The sequence below is a fragment of the Odocoileus virginianus genome, chromosome 14, assembly GCF_023699985.2.
Source record: "Odocoileus virginianus isolate 20LAN1187 ecotype Illinois chromosome 14, Ovbor_1.2, whole genome shotgun sequence".
Lineage (NCBI taxonomy): Eukaryota > Metazoa > Chordata > Mammalia > Artiodactyla > Cervidae > Odocoileus > Odocoileus virginianus.
Window position 1 is genome coordinate 54,224,375 of NC_069687.1, and position 21,512 is coordinate 54,245,886.

General features: G+C 35.4%; 1 protein-coding gene and 1 long non-coding RNA gene across 3 annotated transcripts; one reads left to right on the top strand and one right to left on the bottom strand.

Annotated features, from left to right (window-relative positions):
• The first annotated feature begins 50 nt into the window (after positions 1 to 50).
• PPWD1 (peptidylprolyl isomerase domain and WD repeat containing 1) lies at positions 51 to 20,419 on the top strand. 2 transcript variants are annotated; one of them, XM_020910351.2, is made up of 11 exons: positions 51 to 274; positions 3,445 to 3,547; positions 4,389 to 4,489; positions 4,633 to 4,753; positions 7,446 to 7,893; positions 12,065 to 12,255; positions 13,096 to 13,285; positions 16,209 to 16,390; positions 17,587 to 17,668; positions 18,611 to 18,793; positions 20,117 to 20,419. In XM_020910351.2, exons 1-11 carry the CDS (start codon positions 85 to 87, stop codon positions 20,258 to 20,260), a joined length of 1,935 nt encoding a protein of 644 aa, XP_020766010.1. In that variant the 5' UTR covers positions 51 to 84; the 3' UTR covers positions 20,261 to 20,419. The 2 variants fall into 2 exon arrangements, with proteins under 2 accessions (XP_020766010.1, XP_020766011.1); XM_020910352.2 differs by lacking the exon at positions 51 to 274 and adding an exon at positions 1,658 to 1,737.
• On the bottom strand, positions 14,850 to 16,275 carry LOC139038276 (uncharacterized). Its single transcript, XR_011491255.1, has 2 exons — positions 16,189 to 16,275; positions 14,850 to 15,539 (listed from the first exon to the last, which is right to left on the bottom strand). It is a non-coding gene; the product is annotated as an uncharacterized lncRNA (long non-coding RNA).
• Positions 20,420 to 21,512: the final 1,093 nt, after the last annotated feature.

Sequence of the window (21,512 nt, forward strand, 5' to 3'; positions counted from 1 at the left end):
GCTGACGAGAAGGCCGCGCCGCTGCTTCGGGATTGGTAGCCGAGCAGCTGTGAGTGTCGCGCATTTTCTGACGGTTAGGACAACATGGCGGCCGAGTGTGGTAGCGATTCACAGCTGAGGAGAAGAAGGCGCCGGGACCCGGAGGAACCGGAAAATACGGAACTCAGCGCTCGAGAGCTGGTAGTGGCAGTGCCTCATCAGAACGAAGAAGAAAATGAAGAGCGCTGGGTTGGGCCTTTACCTGTAGAGGCAACATTGGCGAAGAAAAGGAAAGGTAGCTACAGAGACAGGCACAGGGCGAGATGAAATACTGTGTCCTCCGAGTGGGAGAGTTCAAACCAGACCCCAAAACGGAGGGTGTGTGATTGTGGGGATTTATGTCGAGGGTCGTCTTCTCACTTCTGGCCGTTCTTTACTCCGAAATAGTGATTTGGACAGAGTAAAGCTTCTTTTTAATAGTACCTAACAATCTCTGGTTTGTTACAATAGTGGCTAGAGCTAACTTGCCATAACTTACGTGTTTGACACCGCTTATTTAATCCGTACAGCTGCGGTATGAGGTTGGAAGTTTTAATCCCGTTTAGCAGATGTGGAAAAGAAAACTGTTTCTATTTAAGATTTTTAGTTGAAGAGTGGTGGTAGTGTATTTGGCCACCTGGGAAGGTGGTGCCTATTTAGAGTCTTAAGGAATAAATAAGAATAATTTAATTCCTGATTCCACCAGTAATGAGTTTTCTGACAATTACAAAACTTTCCTGGATTACAAGTTTTTCACCCAAAAACCAAGATCTGTGGTTTTCAAACCATACTCGTGAGATACCATGGCCTGAAGCATTTTGCCACTAGCGTGTAATAGTGATAAAATTTTATCAAATAAAAAGGGTGATCCAAAAAAAGGGGGAGATGTTGGTGAAAGGGTCACATAAAAATGTTCTTATTTTTCAGGTTCTTTGGAATGTTTTCCTTAAACGTATAAGACCATTAAAATGTGATCTTAATGAAAGCTCAAATCTTTATTACTCTTCCAACTTAAAAATTTTAAGTGATTTCTCATTATTTTTAAAACAATGTCCAAACTCCCTAATATAGCATGTAATGCCCTTGATATGATTCGTCCTTCAGCACATTTCCATTACTTCCTCGGCCAAATCCTTGATCCTCCTTATTCTTTGTCCAAGCCATAATATAACACTAGAGAATGGGGCATGCCCTTTAACAGCTGCGAATGTCTACGTGGGTGTCACAAGGTCTACCTGGAATAATTTTCCTCACCCACTTAACTTAACCTACTGTCTTTCAACCTTTAGCTCAGCTGTTACTTTCTCTGGAAAACATGACTTTTCCAGTCTGGGCTGAGTTTCTAAAGTACATTGATCTTAAGTATGAGATGTATTTATCAGAGTGAAAATTTCATGTATCCAAATTTTGAGTACAATTTGGATACAGATACAGCAAAATTTTATGTATCCAAATTTTGAAGAAGCTACTTTTTGAAAATTGTTCCTTAACACCCTTGAAGTGCTGTTACCTTTTTTACTGCTAAGTGTTTTAAGTTAAATGTTTCCATAACAGTTGTTTCCTCATTGCACTTGCTACATTTTTAAATTGTATGTTTGTTCATGTGATTGTCTGATGAATGTTTCTCTTTACTGTTAAGACTGTAAGCATATAAGAGCAAAGACCATGCCTATTTTCCTCCAGTGCTTGGTACAGTGCTTTCCATATAGCGAGTACTCAGTAAGTATTGAATGAATGAATATTACTCTGTGTAGGTTCACAGTTATTTTCTTGCAGTTGATACAGGTCCTTTTTTGTGGAAATGAGTGGGAATGGAAAAGTCCAAAAATATCAAAGTGCTGATATTAGCATTAACGAAAAGCTTATAAACTTAATACACTTGAGACAGTGAGATGCTTATTCAAATTAATCAGTAGTGTATTCAGTTTGAAGAAAAAGTTGAAATTCAAAAACATGTATAAAATATTAGAAAAATATCACTGAAGATTTTATCTAAAAGGATAGGGGTTTAAAACTTAGTAGAAATGAAACCATCCCCTTTAACATGTTGTTTGGACATTGGACTTTTGTACACATTTTCAGAAAGATACTATAAATGGTTATATGGCTCTACCTTATATTATATGGTGCTCTCTCTGTATATGTGTTATATATTATATGGCTTTACCAATGATGGTTTTCTCAAGACAGTGTTAACTCTTCATGTCCATGTCCCTTGGAACCTAGTTTGTTTTCAGTAAATATCTGTTCAACAAGTGAACTAACAAACAGCAAAAGGAATATGCATCAGGATTAAATTTAGCTATATATTACAGAAAAATCCAAAGGACAATAAATAAAGAAAAAAATCCAAAAATGACAATAAAGATAAAAGTCCTAAAGTAGACAGTCTGGGATTGGTGTGGAGGCTCCAAAGGGTCTTCCTTCCTGGTTTTCTGCCCCAACATCACTAGGATATGGACCTCATGTTTGTCCTTGATGGTTATCTCCCAGTTTCAAACTGTCAGACTGGGGAAAGAAAGAACAGCACAACTCTTGAGGGAGACTTCTTGACTGTTGCTGAACACTTCCACTTTTATTTCATTGGTACTTAGTCACTCCTAACTTCAGAGAAGGTGAGGAAGATACTATAGCTGGATGTCAGTACTCCCATATGAAAATGGAGGTTCTGTTACTGAAAATGAAGAGAGAAGTAATTTGTTGGACACAACTTTGAGCTTGCTAAATAGCAGAGATGAAAAGCCATGAAACGATCATGCTTAATTTATGAACTTTTTATGGGCATGTTTGGCCTTCATTGGATTGTTTTTAGGTACAAGTATGTCATTTTTTTACTAGTATATTTTTTATAGCTCATATCATGAAATATTTCCTCAGATTACCACTCTTAAAAATGTTTTGCCCTTGGAAAAAGTTTGAGAAGCACTCAACTGGACATTCTCTAGGATTTTCTCAGCTCCAAAAATCCAAGCATTTATTACATTTACTCAAACCGAGTATCAGTTACTTCAAAGACGATCATTGCCTTCAAGATAAACTGGGATGTTCTGGATGGCCTTTGACCTCGTACTGCTTATTTAAATTAGCAGTAATAATTGGATCTACATGGTTGGAAAGTTGGTTGTGATATTTTCATGAAACTTAAGATTTTTGTCTTTTAATGGAACTTGTATGTTAAGCCAGAGCCACTCAATTCTTAAGTTCTGGGACACAGTTAAGCATCTGTATAATACCTGAGAATGATTCATGACCAAATAAATAATGGTTCTATTCAGTACCATGAAATAATAAGTTACAACTGACATAACAGACACTGGATGTTTTTCATGATGCATGAATTGAGAGAAGTTAAAATCTAAAAGAAAATATAAAATAGTATTTAGTTCCAGTTGTTAAAAAATATTTTTCTTTACTTTTTCCCCTTAGTTCTAGAGTTTGAAAAAGTCTATCTTGATAATCTCCCCAGTGCATCCATGTATGAACGCAGTTACATGCATAGAGATGTTATCACCCATGTGGTGTGCACCAAGTAAGTCTGTCTGTATTTTTTTCTGAGCAGTTTGTTGTTTTTTTTAAAAAATACTTCAGTTTTGAGGTGAATTGTAGAAGTAGCTTTAGGATATTGAGGATTTCTATTTTATTCCATAGGTTTTTAAATAGTTTATTAAATAAAGATCTACAGGCTCTTTCCTATATCATCCAAAGATGCATTCTCTAAGACCAAATTCCCTACTTTGTGTACATGTCTTTTGGAGACAAATGCCAGTAGGGGATAATCTGGGTAGTAGTAGAGCTGCCGTGAAGGAGAGTGTGCTAATAATTTGGGAGTAATTGGTAGCTGGCCTTTTCAGTACAAATGGGGAAAATGATGCAATCCAAAACATTCTGGAAATGTCACAGAACCTTCAAAATGGCTGAATAGGGTTTTGTAGAAAGAATAGTAATACTCTACTCTTTGCTGAGCTCATATTATGTCTAGGTCCTGTGTCAAGGCTTTTTCATTAAAAGATTTTAAGCTTTTTCATTAATTGTCCCATTTATCTTAACAGTCTTACAAGTAGTATCCATCTCCTTTTTATAGATAAGGAAACAGGCATGTGTGTGTATAAACTTCAAAACACTAGATTTCGATAAAATCTTCAAAAATCTTTCTGTTATAGTTTGCTGCCTTAGGTTAAACAAAGAAACTTGGAGTGATAGAAAGCTAGTCCTATATGCTGCCTTATTAACTGATAACTTTCTACTAGGAAAAGAGCTAATATTTGGTCAAAATTATTCCATAAAAGGAATATAAAGATATTTAATTTAAATAGGCACAAAGTGATTTTTGCATCTGTTTTAGAAAGTAACTTCTACAATTTTATATGCAGGACAGACTTTATTATTACTGCTAGTCATGATGGACATGTTAAATTCTGGAAAAAAATAGAAGAGGGAATTGAATTTGTTAAACATTTTCGTAGTCACCTAGGTAAGAATTTCACTTTTTTTTTTTTTTTTTTTGCTGTATTTCAACTGTATTGATTAAAGTTTCTTTTTACATTTTTTTTCCTTTTAATTATATCCATTTCTTTGGTGTTTACTAGAATGTTTTGATTTGGTTTCTTTAAATAGGAGTTATTGAGAGTATTGCAATTAGCTCTGAGGGAGCTTTATTCTGTTCCGTGGGTGATGATAAAGCAATGAAGGTGTTTGATGTAGTGAACTTTGACATGATCAATATGCTGAAGCTTGGGTAAGTCTATTTTTTTAAGTGTGTGTGTGTATATATATATATATATACATATATCTATATATATTTTAAACGTAATGAAAGAATTCTTGAACTAAACTTCACCGTTTCATAGGTATTTCTAAACAGAATATATTACCATTCCATTAAAAAATGTGCCTTTATATTTTGCTTGGGAAAATTAAGTATTATGACTCTTCGTTATGATGTTGTTTGTGGGCTTCTGCTGTGAGTTTTGTCGTTAACTGCAACAGAGATGTCCAAGTAGAACCATAACAAGGATTAATTATATCCATTTTACACTACTTAATAATTTAATGAGTATCCATCATGTCTAATTTACTGGCATTTAAATTAACTTCCTTGTAATGCTTATTTCAGTAATATAGCATTGTGTTTTTATAAGGCTTATGCTCATTTTTGGAATTGTTGGTGATTTTAAACTTTAGAGTATATTGATAGCCAAACTATATGGTTAGACTGTGCAGTAACGAAATTAAACAGAAGACCATGGGCTGCGTAGCTTAAGCAACAGAAATATATTTTTCTCACGCTTCTGGATGTTCAGTTCAGTTCAGTCGCTCAGTTGTCTGACTCTTTGCAACCCCATTGACTGCAGCATGCCAGGCTTCCGTGTCCATCACCAACTCCTGGAGCACACTCAAACTCATGTCCATCAAGTCAGTGATGCCATCCAACTATCTCATCCTCTGTCATCCACTTCTCCTCCTGCCTTCATTCTTTCCCAGCATCAGGGTCTTTTCCAATGAGGAGATTGGAAAGTCCAAAACTTCTGGAGGTGGAAAGTCCAAAATCAGTGTTCCAGCAGTGTGTGTTTTCTGGTGAGGACTTTTCCGGGTTTCACACTTTGTCCTCATTAAGTACAGGGGAAAGAGTGGAATATTTTGCTCTTCTACTTCTTAGAAGGCCAAAGGCCTGTTGGATTAGGGCCCCACCTTTCTGACCTCATTTAATTACCTCTTTAAAACCCTTTCTCCAGATACAGTAACTTTGGGGATGAGGGCTTCACCATGTGAACTGGAGGAAGGTGGGGTTTAGAACTACATAGTTCAGTATGTGACAGTACTTTTTGGGAATTTCCTTCAAAACCAGTTTATGAACCACTAAAAGAAGTCAGTCTCATTATTTATGATTAAAAACTTATTTTTTGACTACAAATAGAAATACCTATTGATCATGTGTCATATTCCCTGCTTTGTTTCCCCCAGACTTCAGCTGTTTTTATATTTTTAATCAAATAAATATTGAACATTTGCCACCTTTGAGGGTATTGAAAGAGAACAGGCATATCTTGTTTTGTTGCACTTTGCACACACAGGTTTTTTTTTTTTTTAAATAACAAGTTTGTGGCAACCCTGCTTGGAGCAAGTCTGTACTCACCATTTGTTCCAATGGCATTTGCTCAGTTTGTGTCATTTCACATCTAGTAATTCTCATAATATTTCATTTTTCATTATTATTATATTTGTTACAGTGATCAATGATCTTTGATGTTATTGTTACAAAAAGATTACAACTTATGGAAGCCTCATATGATAATTAGCATTTTTTAAGCAATAAAGTTTTTAAATTAAGATATGTATATATACATGTAATTTTTTAGACATAATGTGATTTCACACTTTAATAGAAATACAGGTAGTGTAAACAAACATTTATTGTGCACTAGGAAAACAAAGAAAATCCATATGGCTCACATTATTGCAATTTTCAATTTTTGTGATCTGAAACCAAACCTGCAACATCTCCAAGCTATACCTGTGTCTTTTAAGATTTGATAGGAATTCTGAGAGTCCTCAAAAAGTTTTGAGTGTTAGCTCTGTCATTGGAATAACTGTAACTTCTCAGACTGATGATTTTGAAGGAGACAACACACAATTGAATACATAAGTTTAGTATGTTGATTACATCTGTCCAGTTTTTTACACTTTATCAGGTAACATGTTAAAAGCTCACAGTGTTAAGATCAAGCTACTGATAATGAGAGAGTGATACCAGAATGTTTTTCTTTTGAGCAAAACCATGACTAAAATATTTTAAATATTTCAAGAATGGATTTGTAAAGTATACTAACATGCTAACCTATTTAAAAATAAGCTATACATAGACAGGGGCTTCCCAGGTGGAGCTAATGGTAAAGAACCTGCCTGCCAATGCAGGAGACATAAGAGATGCCATGTCTGATCCCTGGGTAGGAGAGATCCCCTGGAGGACCTGGCCGTGGCAACCCAATCCAGTATTCTTGCCTGGAGAATCCCATGGAGAGAGGAGCCTGGCAGGCCACAGTTCATTGTATCCCAGTCGGATACAACTGAAGTGACTTAGAATAGCACATACATAGACAGAGACATGGAGATCCAAAAAAAAAAAAAAATTGACTCAATATAAGAACCAGGTCTGTTCGGTTTCCTTGTAAATACTTGCTGTATGAGTTCTCTTCTTGTGGTTTGATCAGTCCTCAGAAGTTATTATCATTCATTTATGAGATCAGAAAGAGAAAAATTAGTAACTTTTCCTATTCTTCCCCATTCTGTATCTCGCTGCTACTTTTGATCAAAGAATCTAAAATTGGCTAAATCACTGGCGGGGACATTTTTTGGTGATGGGAATGAGTAAGGATGTTTACAACTTGTTTTGGCCTCTTCTTATCCCCCTCAATTCTTTACTATTTTAGGTATTTCCCTGGACAGTGTGAGTGGATTTATTGCCCGGGGGATGCCATATCTTCAGTTGCTGCTTCTGAGAAAAGTACAGGAAAAATTTTCATTTATGATGGTCGAGGAGATAACCAGCCACTGCATATCTTTGACAAACTCCATACATCACCTCTTACTCAGATACGGCTAAACCCAGTTTACAAAGCAGTAGTGTCTTCTGACAAATCTGGAATGATTGAATACTGGACTGGTCCTCCTTATGAGTATAAATTCCCCAAAAATGTGAACTGGGAATATAAAACTGACACAGATTTATATGAATTTGCCAAATGCAAGGCTTATCCAACCAGCATATGTTTTTCACCTGATGGGAAGAAAATAGCCACTATTGGTTCTGACAGAAAAGTTAGAATTTTCAGATTCTTAACTGGAAAACTCATGAGAGTCTTTGATGAATCACTAAGTGTAAGTACCATATAAATTTAATCAGATTTTACTTTCCTGAAAATGTCTTTAGTTTATGCTATTTCTTAAAAGATTTTTTTCTAGACATGGACATTTAGATTGATGATTAATTTGCTTATCACATTAAAGAGACTGTCTGCTGTCTTGCATTGTTACTCTTCAAAACTCTCTTCTCTAGGTTTATGATGTGATATTTTCTGAACCAGTTTTTCTTACACTTAAGTGGCTGTTTTTGTAGTTTTGTTGTTTGAAGGCTCATTCTTCTGAGATCCTTAAAATCCACGCTGGGCCTCCTTCTCTTCTCATTCTCTTCACTCCTGTCTTCCGTATGACTACTTAAAATTTTATTTCTCCAGCTTTCTATTATAAACAGACCTGGCCCTATCCTTTTAATTTATTTATTTTTGCCGTCTTCATGAATGGCACCAACATGTATCTGCTTGCACAAGCCAGAAATCTGAGTCATCTTTAACTTTTTCCTTACCCGTCTATTTAATCCTTCATGAGTCCTGTCAATTTTACTTTCTACATATACTTTAAATACATACATTTCCTTTTAGCACAGCTGTGACTACCCTAGCTTATAATCTGTTGCCTGGCCTATTGCATGGCCTACTCCCTGTATCTATTCTAGCCTCTTCCTAACCTGTTATGCATGCTCCACCCAGAGGAATCTTTTCAAAATACATTATCTTATCATGTCATCCTTTGAATCTTTCAGTGACTACCTGTTGTTTTTAGGATCAAGACCAAAATCGTGGCCTACCATATTGTACCCCTCACTACCACTTCCACCTACTCTAATTCACCTCCCTCCCTGCCTCTGCTGTACCCAATCAGGCCTTCTTTCAGTTTCTTGACTACGTCTCCCACCACAGCGCCTTTGCATATGCTGACCGTCCTGCTTGGAGTGACCCCTAGTCCCATTAATCCTCATTCCTCCCCTTACCTATTGAACTCATCCTTCAAATCTCAAAGAATCATTTCCGCCAGTGATCTTCCACTATTCTTCCAGCCTCAGACTACTTATAATTTTTAATGTGGTAGTGTATCACTATTTATTTTCTTTTAGAATATTTAGTCTTATTATTTGATTAATGTGTACCAACCCACCCCCCCAGTAGATTAAACTGTGTGTCATTTATGGTCTTCTCTCTGTTTTGCTCGTGATTGAATCTCCAGCACTAAGAATGATACCTGACATGTAATTACTGCTAACAAGAATTTATTGGGACTTTGCTAGTGGTCCAGTGGTTAAAATACAGCACTTCCATTGCAGGGGGCATGGGTTCAATCCCTGGTTGGAGAATGAAGATCCTGAATGCCTTATGGCGTAGCCAAAAAACAGGGGGAAGAAAAGAAGTATTTATTAGAGCATGTAGCTGTAGAATGAGTTTTTATCCATGCAAAGATAATTGGTTTTGTGGATATTTGAGTCTCATCATGTTTCCATCTTGTGGTTCTCTAACTGCTATTGGTATGTTGAATTCTCCAAAAGTCTGTGGGTCAAACCTTTGTAACAATAGTGTTTATTGTACAACAGTGTCAATTCTATAGCCTTTGTAGTCACCAATTTATAATAGATTCCTTGCATTAAGTGCTTCAAAAATGCTGTCACCTTATTAGTGATGTGGTAATAAGTTAGGTGAATTAGCTGCCTGAAAGAACAGGAATCCAGACAAAAGGGAAGGTTTGTATGCTAGTCAAATTATCCTCATAACTCATTTTCTTATTGGAAGAATATAGTTTTCCATTATGCTTTTGGGAAAAGGAGAAACCTTCTGATGTTTTCTTCTTTAATAGTGGCTTCAACTTAAATATTTTAAAACTCTTCACAATTTGCAACTCTTCCTAGATTCCTTAAGAAAACAAATCTATTCTCTGGATATAAATTGTTTAACATATATACATATATGAACTGTTGAATTCACTCTATTTCATTGTTGTCTTTAATATTTGTTGAAATTATAGGATTAGTGTGATAAGATCAGTAGCAAAGTATAGGACAGAAGTTGAGATTCAGGATGAGGGAGTTTGCCAAAAAAAAAAAGTTTGCGCCATTTGCAATTGGTGCAAATGCCAATTAATTTAGTAATAATGCTAGTGATTAGTTAGTGAATGATCTCATAGTTCCATGTTAAGGGTTCTAATTAGTTAAGAGTCCTAGTTTAATAGACAGATTTAATTGGATGGTGTAAAGTTGTATCTTTTGGTATTTTATTAATCAGGAGTACTGCATATGGCCATACAGAGATGATGAGATGACCAGAGATGCAGCTGTTAAAGCTAGAATATTGTAAAAAAAAAAAAAACCACCAATACAGTATATTAATGCATATATATGGAATTTAGAAAGACGGTAACAACAATCCTATATGCAAGGCAGCAAAAGGGACACAGATGTAAAGACTTTTGGACTATGTGGGAGAAGGTGAGGGTGGGATGATTTGAGAGAAGCGCATTGAAACATGTATATTACCATATGTGAAATACAAGTTCAAATTTGATGCATGAAGCAAGGCCGTCAAAGCTGGTGCTCCGGGACAACCCAGAGGGATGGGATGGGAAGGTGGGAGGGGGTTTCAGGATGGGGGGACACATGTACACCTATGGCTGATTGATGTCAATGTATGGCAGAAACCACAATATTGAAAAGTAATTATCCTCCAATTAAAAGAAATTAATTTTTTAAAAGATATTGATGTGCTTAAAAGGTTAATTAGCATTTATTACTTTTACATGGGCAGATGACCATCTATAAACTCTATTTCTTGAAAATGAATCTTCTTTCTAGCAAAAATAATCAAGGCTCCCATACTACAAATATGTAGTCTACCATCTAGGCTATTTCTGGCAAATGAATAAAGCAATAATATATCAGTTCAGAGACTGGCAGCAAGAAACCCTAATGTTCCCTAACATGTATACCTCCTTTTCATTTTTGGAGTTACATATATTGTTGTTCTTTCCATATCTAGAAAACCCAGAGGTTTTGTTAATGCAAGCATGAAAAAAAGTAGTAGGTGGGACATAAGCCTGACTGACTTCTTTTCATTTGCAATAGAGAGACACTTTTGATTTCTGCAGTTTGATGCCCTAAATGTCAGGAAAACTGAATGTAAAGATCACATCTTTGGGGAGGCTGGTAGTGTGATTGTACATAGTAACTGAGATATGACCCTTATCTTGAAAGTTGTGTATTAAATATCAAAAGAAAAGTAAACCAAATGTCCAAACTAAAGGGCACTCATAAAATTCATCCATCCTAAGTCACATTTACTTAATGATAATCTAAATATATAGTGTTGCTTCAAAATAACTTGAAACATTTTCTGAAATATGAAATTGTTATAAATTAGTGAAATCATAAAAAATAAAATTTGAGTGCTTGTTAAATGGCAGGTCCATGATCCTGGAACAAGAGCTCACAGTCCATATCTGCATTGTGCAGCTTAATAGCCACTAGCCACATAGGGTTGCTGAACACTTGGCATGTGACTAGTCCAAATTGAGCTGGACTAAAAGTATAAAATACATACTGGACTTCAAAGACTTAATATAGGAAGGAAAAAAGATTTCAATTTTTAAATATTGCTCAATATTTTAATGTCTTTATGTCGCTTTTTTGTATTATTGATTTTGCTTAATGTCTTTTGATAATATTTTAGATATATTGGGTTGAATAAAAGGTTAATTTCATGTTCATTTTTGCTTTAACATAGCTACTAAAAAATTCAAAATTACATATATGGTTTATATTGGAAAGTGCTAATCTGTGGCTTATAAAATGCAGCAGATATATTGTTTCTGCAGAAAAAGCAGTATCTTAACTCTTACTTTTTTTTAATTAGAAGAACCAGCTAGTATAACCCACTCGTGTTCTTGCCTTGAGAATCCCACAGACAGGGGAACCTGGTGGGCTGCTGTCTATGGGGTCGCACAGGGTCGAACACGACTGAAGTGACTTAGCAGCAGCAGCTAATATAAATACTATGTTTTATGATTGAATTTTCTAATTCAGTTCCTGCTTATAGTGTTTAGAGTACTCCTTAAGAAGATATATAAGTACATAAACTGTCAGTGGCTATTATTGGACACTCTGCTTTTATTTAAATTCCCCTTCCCTTTATCATGTAACATTATTTTTGTTAATAAATGGTTTGTTTCCTAGATGTTTACTGAACTGCAGCAGATGAGGCAACAGCTACCAGACATGGAATTCGGTCGACGGATGGCTGTAGAACGTGAATTGGAGAAGGTGGATGCAGTAAGATTAATTAATATAGTTTTTGATGAAACTGGACACTTTGTGCTGTATGGAACAATGCTGGGCATTAAAGTTATAAACGTAGAAACAAACCGGTAAGCTTTAATATCACATATGCTTTTTAAAAATTTACTTCTAAAGGACCATTTCCTCCTTTGGGGAAACAATGGGGGTTTTGTTTGTTCCAAGACAAGTGGAATGGTCCCAGATGTCTAAACTTAACCAAATGTTTTGACTGGATTTTTCTGTGGTCTTTTGGTTGTTTATAATCTTATGTAAAAAGTTTCCACTCATGTTTGTTAAAGAAATGGAAGAAAGATATGCATAGTTTCAAGTTGTTGTTTTTTTTTTTAACAAGTTTCAGTCTGTCTTTTGCTTATTGATTTAAATTAGCCTGTTTCATGTTAAATGTTGCCAAATATCTTAACCACAGAATTCAGCACTACATCCTGCTAGACATAAAATCAGAAGTTAAAATGCATGAAACCACAATAAGCCTTTTGTGCAAATAGCCCATTTGGTCTTAGAACAAAATTGCTATAATCAGATACTATCACTGAATGTAAATGAAAAGAACTTACAGTATATTTAAAGGAAAAAAATCTTGTGCTGTACATTATTTTCACATATAAACAAATTTATATTGTAGTTCTTGGCAATACAGAATCTTTGAAGGCTTGAAGAAAGATTAAAATGATAGGGATAGGTTAAAACTGTTTAACTGAATGATTTTATTTTTTTAATCTGAAAATTATAAACACCTACCAATTGAAAATAACTTTTTGGGGGGAGTGGGAGAGGCAGAAAAATACTTTTTAAAAACCTTTTACTGGTTATTTTGTACAAAAATAAAAGATAGTTGATTCCTAGCTTTTATCTGCAGAGTTGGTATAATTGGAGTTAATCCTGATAATTTTATTATATGTATTTTCCAGGTGTGTGCGGATCTTAGGCAAGCAAGAAAATATTAGAGTGATGCAATTGGCTTTGTTCCAGGGAATAGCCAAAAAACATCGTGCTGCAACTACTATAGAAATGAAAGCTTCTGAAAACCCAGTTCTTCAGAATATTCAAGCTGATCCAACAATAGTCTGTACATCCTTCAAAAAGAATAGATTTTATATGGTATGTGGAAGTATCAATACCAGGAGATAGTGTTTAATGTTTCTTCCAGCTTGACTGGAGTTTTATTTTTTTAGCTTGTGCTTTTCCCTGGTAGCTCAGAGGTTAAAGCGTCTGCCTGCAGTTCGGGAGACCTGGGTTCAATCCCTGGGTCGGGAAGATCCCCTGGAGAAGGAAATGGCAACCTACTCCAGTATTCTTGCCTGGAGAATCCCATGGACGGAGGAGCCTGGTGGGCTACAGTCCACAGGGTCACAAAGAGTCGGACACGACTGAGCCACTTCACTTTCACTTTCAACTGAAGAGAATGTTGGCCATAATAGCAGACTTTCTAAACAACCAGAATACCATCTTATAACATTAGTATTGTAGACTCTTTAACTAGGGTTTAAGTATTTCTGTACTGTTTTACATCCTGTTTTGAACTAGTTTTCAACCTAGCTTCTACAACTATTTGTGTTGTCTAAGACAATAGGAAGTAAGTGGCTGTGGTAATAATTGCATCCAAAATTTATTTTTCCTGTGGACTTTTAAAAATTCTTCTGTTTTAGTATTATTCACCTTTTATTCTTCAACATGACTTGCACATTTCCTTCTCTAGATACAAATCTTTTTTCATCTTTTGATTCCATTGTAATGATGCTACTGTGGTGTACATTCCTGAGAGATATTTTTCTTCTGGAAAAATTAAAAGTACTTTCCATGTTAAGTAAGATTGGACTCAAAATCAAACTACTAAGCTATCTAGGAGTAACACTGTTTTAATTTTGTTTAGTCAAGCAGAAAAATCTGAAGTGTAGAGACCTCTGCCTCTGTATCTGTCTTTTACGCTTAACAACTTTCTAAAACCAGGTGTGATTATTTTTTTGCCTAAAATCCTTAAATGACTCCCCAGCTGTCTATATTAACCACTTTCCTAGTTTATCTTTCTTCATTTTTAGTTCATTGGCTATACTGAACTTGATCCCACTTGCAGGACTTGATGTTATTTTTACTTGGTATTTGCCCAGGCTATTCCTTCTGTCAGCCACAAACCTCTCCCCAGTTCCTTTCCATACTTCAGGTCTCAGCTGGGAAGCCTTCTCCTGACATCAAGTCTGGATTAGGTGTGCCTGCTTGTGTACATGTCACACTTTTTGGAATAATTTGGTGATTTGGGGGGGGGGGGGGGTCGGAGGGGGTCTCTGACACTGTCCTCTCTTCCTCAAGATAATATAAAATCCATAAATACAGAGCACTGTGTTTTCTTCACATACCAAACTCCACAGAGTTTGGTGAATCGTCTGACCCATTATAGGATACTCATTCATTGATCTGACAATTTACAAGCAGCTGTGATGCTCTGAAGGTTACCAGCATTTGGTAAATGTGGGAAATAGCAATTTATCTACTCCAGCCAAGCTTTTAGCCTAAAATGGATATATTCTTTTAAGATAAGAATTTTGCTTATAAACTTTCAAATTCACTGCTAAAGATTTATTAATATATATGTTAAAGAAAAATACTTTTTCTTGTTATTAGCTATAATTTAACTGTTTTGAAGGTGAAAAGAAATCATAAGAGACAGTTCTTAATATACACTAAATTTAATTTTCATCCACTTTATTTAAAAATTGTCTTTCCCCAGTTTGTTGATTAAACCACACATGTTCCTTAGAAATTCTGAAGAAAAAGAAAAATAAAAAAGTAAGTCACTCACTGAGTATTTATACTGCTAACATTTTCATGATTTATTAGATGTACATATTCTTAAATAAAACTAAAATGGTATTCATACATACAAATTTTATATCCCTTTTTTGAAATCCAGTACCATAAAATTGTATAAAATTTGAACTTTAATAGTTCTATATGTGAACTAAATCAAGATAATTTTAAAAATTCATATAACTAAACAGTGGAACAAACATGCCATTCTCTGGGAACTGGAGAATACTGTTAAAGCAGTGACGTGCTGGCTTAGTTGTTCCCTCATCTGGAGTTGCTCCAGGCAGACCAGGGCCTACCATTAGGCAAACAGAGCATGGGCTCTAGATGGACCTTTCTGGAGCTCAGTTAGCATCACCTTTCTTAGGGAGAAAAGATTTCTGCTTACTGAGAGTCAAAGAGTAGGCCTTTAGAAGTCCAGAATTTTAACAACTGAAAGTTTTTTCTCAATTCTCTGTAGACTTGAGGATCCTGAGATTTCTGCTTCATTCAAAATGTACTGTACGTCCTTTCTTCCAAGCTTCAAGGTTTAGATAGATCAGATGGGACTCTGTCCAAAAAAAAGAGAAGGTCAAGGTCCACTACTGATTCATCTTTGAATCCTCATCCTACCAGCACCAGGTCCTGTTCATAGTAATAACAATTACTAAGATGTATATATTGCCTTCTGTGTTAGGCACTATTCTCTAAACACTTTATATCCTTCATTTAATCTTCATATCAGGTGTCATTTTGAGGTATTTATTATTATCATCCTCTTTTATGAGTAAGAAGATGAAAGTAATGAATTTACTTCCCCAAAGTCATGTAATTAGCTAAGTGGCAAACTACAATTCAAACCCAGGCAATCTAAATTGTGAAAAGCAAGCAATAGATGGCAGGTTACGTAGGACATACTAGAAGGCAGAAGCAGAGAGCTACCTAAAAACTGCCTATTTTTTAAATGGGTACCCCAAAAAATTTTCACCAAAAAAGATATTAAATTCCATTTGAAATCATTCACCTTCATCATATGAATTTTCTCATTAGGCAAATGTAGAAATTTAGTTGTCTTGCACATCCTATGATTGGAAGCAATTCCTGAAATAAGCATTTATTCTATAAATGTAAATTCTTAGTTTCCTCAAATACTTCATTATAAATGCAATTTTCTTGTTCATAAATTTTAACCAGATGAAAAATTTAACTCATTTACTTACTTTTTATTTTCCTCCTTGAGTTTACTAAACGAGAACCAGAAGATACAAAAAGTGCAGATTCTGACCGAGATGTTTTTAATGAGAAACCTTCTAAAGAAGAAGTCATGGCAGCTACTCAAGCTGAGGGACCTAAACGAGTGTCAGATAGCGCCATTATCCACACAAGCATGGGAGACATTCACATCAAACTCTTCCCTGTTGAGTATGTACTGTGTCTGTTGTTGTAAGTAAATACCAGTGTAAATGTGTATATTTGAAGGAACTTCAACTTCTTATTTCGACTTAAGGTATTTTGAGAAATTGAACTGTGTTAGATAAAACATCTTTCCTGAGCTCTCTGATAATTGTTACATTAGAAAATGTGAAAATTTTATACATACATACACATATTTCACACGTTTATTATTATGAGGACAAAATATAGTAGATATGACAGTGCTGAATGTAAACTATAGACTGACATACAAATGTATATTCCTGCTGCCATCAACTACACATGCCAACTATAGGTTTTGTGGTTCACTTGTTATAACTGGCTTTCCTCTCAAATCTTTAAGGGGAGGATAATTATTTTTCCTTCCTGACATTTGAGTTTGCAGAATGAACATACAGTACCAAATACAATGCAATACAACTGGTTATTCTTGATCCAAAAGAAGACATCTTTTACAGTGCCTTGATTTAAAGTACTTTTGTTATTTTGATATGGATGTTTTATGTCCAATATTTTACCGTATCTTGACACTGGACAAAAAACTAGGCAATTCTAGACACCTGGACTATCTCATTTTAAGTAGAGAACCCATGCATCCACTAATCCTGTTCCCTGATGTGCTTGGTACAAGATTCTCTTGATTCTCTCTGCCATTCTTAGTGTTGGGAGCTATTATATGATAATATACAGTATTAAATCATCTCATAAGATTAGTTAATATTATTTAGAAAGTGTATCTGAGTGTGTGACTATCATTTAAAGTTTATTAGATTTAGTTGCTGTCATAGCAGTGAATAAGTCCTTGGTCAGGAAATGTCACCATCCTATAACATTGTTTTTATAAGAAAATTACCTTTCCCAGGACTATATACAGTGGGTTATGGTGCTATGGTTATATTTTTAAAAAATACTAAATGACTTTGGAACCTAAATACTCTCAAATTGAAGTAAAATAAGCAGTTGTGATCTAAAGATGGTATATTATATAAACTATAAGAACAGGCTACTGCCTATATGCCCTGTCAGCTCTTGCTTCTGCTGAGATCAGAAGAAATTATGAAAAAAAAGGACTGTCCTGAAACATTGAAAAGATTCTGAAAATACCATTGGGAAGCCAAACTACAAAGAAAACTTTCCTAAGATGCTCCATTAAATTTTCATATTTTTAATATATGTCTCACTAGGTGCCCGAAGACAGTGGAAAATTTCTGCGTTCACAGCAGAAATGGTTATTATAATGGACACACATTTCACCGCATAATTAAGGTAAGTTATGCAAATTTTATATGATTGAAGGAAAAGTATGTTATTGTATAACAAGAGGTTTAGAACCTAAGGAATCTCATTCACACTTAGCACTTTATTAGGAATAGGAAAAATGGACTATGGAAGTCAAAAGAATAATGGATGATCATGAAAATCAGATATAAAATCAAGGATAGGGACAGTAGCATGGTAGCCTTTTTAGAAACACTGCAGCAGTCTTTTGTCAGCAGTTAAAGGAAAGGATCAGGTAATGAGTAAAGGGTCTTGCTGAGATAAAATCAACAGCCAAGGTAACCTGTTTCTAGTGGCTAGATAAGGTCTAGATCTAGAAGATTAAGTGTTAGAAGAGCCATGTTGCCACTTTATCTGCCCGTTTATCTGTGAAAACTACCACTAATACCTGATGAACAGAATGAATTCAGCCCAGGTTTTTGTTGAGTAACATTCCATGCAATGTATGGAGCAGTGAGGTAGTTCTTGATTACTGGCAGGTCAGAAATGGCAGAAGAAATGTCAGATGGAAAAATTAGATTTCAGAGTTCTGAAGGAATTGGTGAAGTGACTGACTAGGACATTCAGAGTGTCTAGGGAAAGGGGAGAGAAAAGAGTGAGCCAATTATATAAGACCTAACACATTAAACAAGATCCTAAAACTTACCTACCCTATTAATTGGCTTTAATTAAAGATTATTGAGTGAGATAGTGCCTGTCTATAAATGGAAAGACTTTTACATTTTTGTTTCCATCATTGAGATAAGATGGCAGTAATGCAATGAAAATATATAATCTAAATTAAAGTATAACCAAGGGTTTACTTTAAAATCAGTTTATAGAATGACTGTTAAGATTTTATTCAATATAAAGCACTCTTGACAAACCTATGACTCCAAAGCATACATATATGTAATATGTGTAATATTACTTTGTCTACTTTCTGTTAAGGGCTTCATGATTCAGACAGGAGATCCAACAGGTACTGGTATGGGAGGAGAAAGTATATGGGGAGGAGAATTTGAAGATGAATTTCATTCAACATTACGACATGACAGACCATATACACTCAGCATGGCCAATGCTGGATCGAATACTAACGGATCCCAGTTTTTCATAACAGTAGTACCAACAGTAAGTAGAACATGCATGTGTGTGTGCTAAATCGCTTCAGTCATGTTTGACTCTTTGCAGCTCGATGGACTGTAGCCTGCCAGGCTCCTCTGTCCATGGGATTCTCCAGTCAAGAGTACTGGAGTGGGATGCCATGCTTCCTCCAGGGGATCGTCCCAACTCAGGGATCGAACCCATGTCTCTTATCTCTCCTGCATTGACAGGCAGTTTCTTTTCTACTTGCGCCACCTGGGAGGCATTTTCTGTAAGCCAAAGATTCATGGGTTTTGATCTAAGAGAGTGAATTCAGTGGAAAAGAGAGCTTTATTATTCTCTTATTATTTATATATGCTAGGATATAAAAATGAAAACAATTTAGAAAGGAAAATGGAAAATTACCTAACAGATAAGACTTTACTTTATAAACAATACTTTTGTAATTCAGGCCACGTGAGTTTAAGTCAGCTTTGCACTATTTGAGGGACTAACAAATTATTCTACCTCTGGGCTTGTTTCCTCATCTTTAGAATAGTAGGATTAGAGTATAAGAATTCCCGATTTTAATACATTTTTTCCCACATTTTTCTATCTCTGAAATCAGAATGCATTTTCCAGCTCCCTTTGATCTAAAAGATGCAGATATTAAACATTAAGCTTTTTTATTTTTTATTATAACATGGAACTGCTCTTAAAAGCTTCTAAGTGAAAATACATCTTTTAATTATATTTTAAAATGAAGCCAAAGTTTAATTCTTTTTAATCAAACTGTAGCTTTCATGAAATACATGTAAGAATATCTAGCTCTATTGCTATGCAGTTCTACAAAATTACAAAAACTCTTTTATTTTTTAGAATTAAATAAAGAAAACAATTTATAACTACTGTCTGCCAGGTACATGATCTCATGTAATCTTCACAATACTTCTAGGTATTATTATGAAAGTGAAAGTGTTAGTCCCTCAGTCATGTCCGACTCTTTGCAACCCCATGGACTGTAGCCCATCAGGCTCCTCTATCCATGGGATTCTCCAGGCAGGAATACCGGAGTGGGTTGCCATTTCCTTCTCCAGGGGATCTTCCCCACCCAGGAATCAAGCCTGGGTCTCCTGCATTGCAGGCAGATTCTTTACCTTCTGAGCCACCAGGGAAGCAAGTTTTAAAAAACAGATGAGGAAACAGTGAGACCTGATGAACTTGCCAAAGGTCAAGTAAGTAGCAGAGCCATAGTCTGAACTCCTATCTCTGATGCCAGAGCACATGATGCCTAAAGTAATTTGCTCATCCAGTGGAAGTGATTTAAGAATTTAGGGTTTACCAAGATTTTCTATTTGTCCTCCAACACAGCCTTGGCTTGATAATAAGCACACAGTGTTTGGACGAGTGACTAAAGGAATGGAAGTTGTACAAAGGATCTCCAATGTCAAAGTCAATCCCAAAACAGATAAGCCCTATGAGGATGTCAGCATCATAAATATTACTGTCAAGTAAAATAGATTTGTCTCATTGTCTGTATAAATAAAAATACACATACATTAAACACAGGATTATTTTACATAAGGAAGGTCAAGATTTGCTGAATGTACAAATCATGTTTCAGGGATTCAGTATTATATTTGTGTATTTTTCATTAAAGGCTATTTTTTAAAAGCTCTGCCTCTTGAGTTTTCTTGCAGTATTTCTCATCCTAAGAGGTGATAAACTCAAATGGACTAAAACTCAAGCAAATAGCACTCTTTATACATAATTTCTCAAGTCTTAAAAAACATATTAAATAATGAGAATGGTATGCATTTGTTCCTCAGCTTTTTAAAAACATGCCAAATAGTCTGCCCTCAAATGTTTCTTTAGATCTTAATAAAGGGCATCTTTGGTGATATACTATTTCATTTTTTACAAGGTTTGTCTTTCACACCAAATAGTTTTGTCTTTTGAGCACTCACAGTTCTGTCACTCAGTTATGTCCAACTCTTTCCGATCCCGTGGACTGCAGCATGCCAGGCTTCCCTGTCCATCACCAACTCCTGGAGCTTGTTCAAACTCATGTCCATCGAGTCAGTGATACCATCCAACCATCTCATCCTCTGTTGTCCCTTTCTCCTCCTGCCTTCAATCTTTCCCGGCATCAGGGTCTTTTCCAGTGAGTCAGTTCTTTGCATCAGGTGGCCAAAGTATTGGAGCTTCAGCATCAGCCCTTCTAATTCAGGACTGATTTCCTTTAGGACTGACAGGTTTGACCTCCTTGCAGTCCAAGGGACTCTCAAGAGTCTAAGTGGTAAGCAAAATTTAAATAAACAGTAAGTTCCTCTGGTCAAAAGTGTTAAATTCCTGAATAATTATGAAATATTCTTCAAATAAAAGAATCAGAATAAATGAATACCTGAGTCCATGGTTTTATATAATAGTTCATTTACTATTTTCACATCATTGTAGCCAAACAACTTTTGTCTTCAGGTTATAGTTATCTCTTCTTATCTTACAAAATACATCATCAAGAAAACTACATATTGAGTAAAAATGTTAATATCTAACAAGGGAGAGATTAGTAGAAATTAGAACAATGTGAGTTTAAGTCTTAAACTGATTTCTTCACCCACCCTCATAAATTACTTCATAACTTCAGAATGACTGCTTCTACTTTCCAAACAAACTCTTAGGAACTTACAGGAGGAACATGTTCAACAGACCTGTTTAGGAAATTCACATTCTCATATCTAAGCTTATACTTTTCCTTCTACTGATC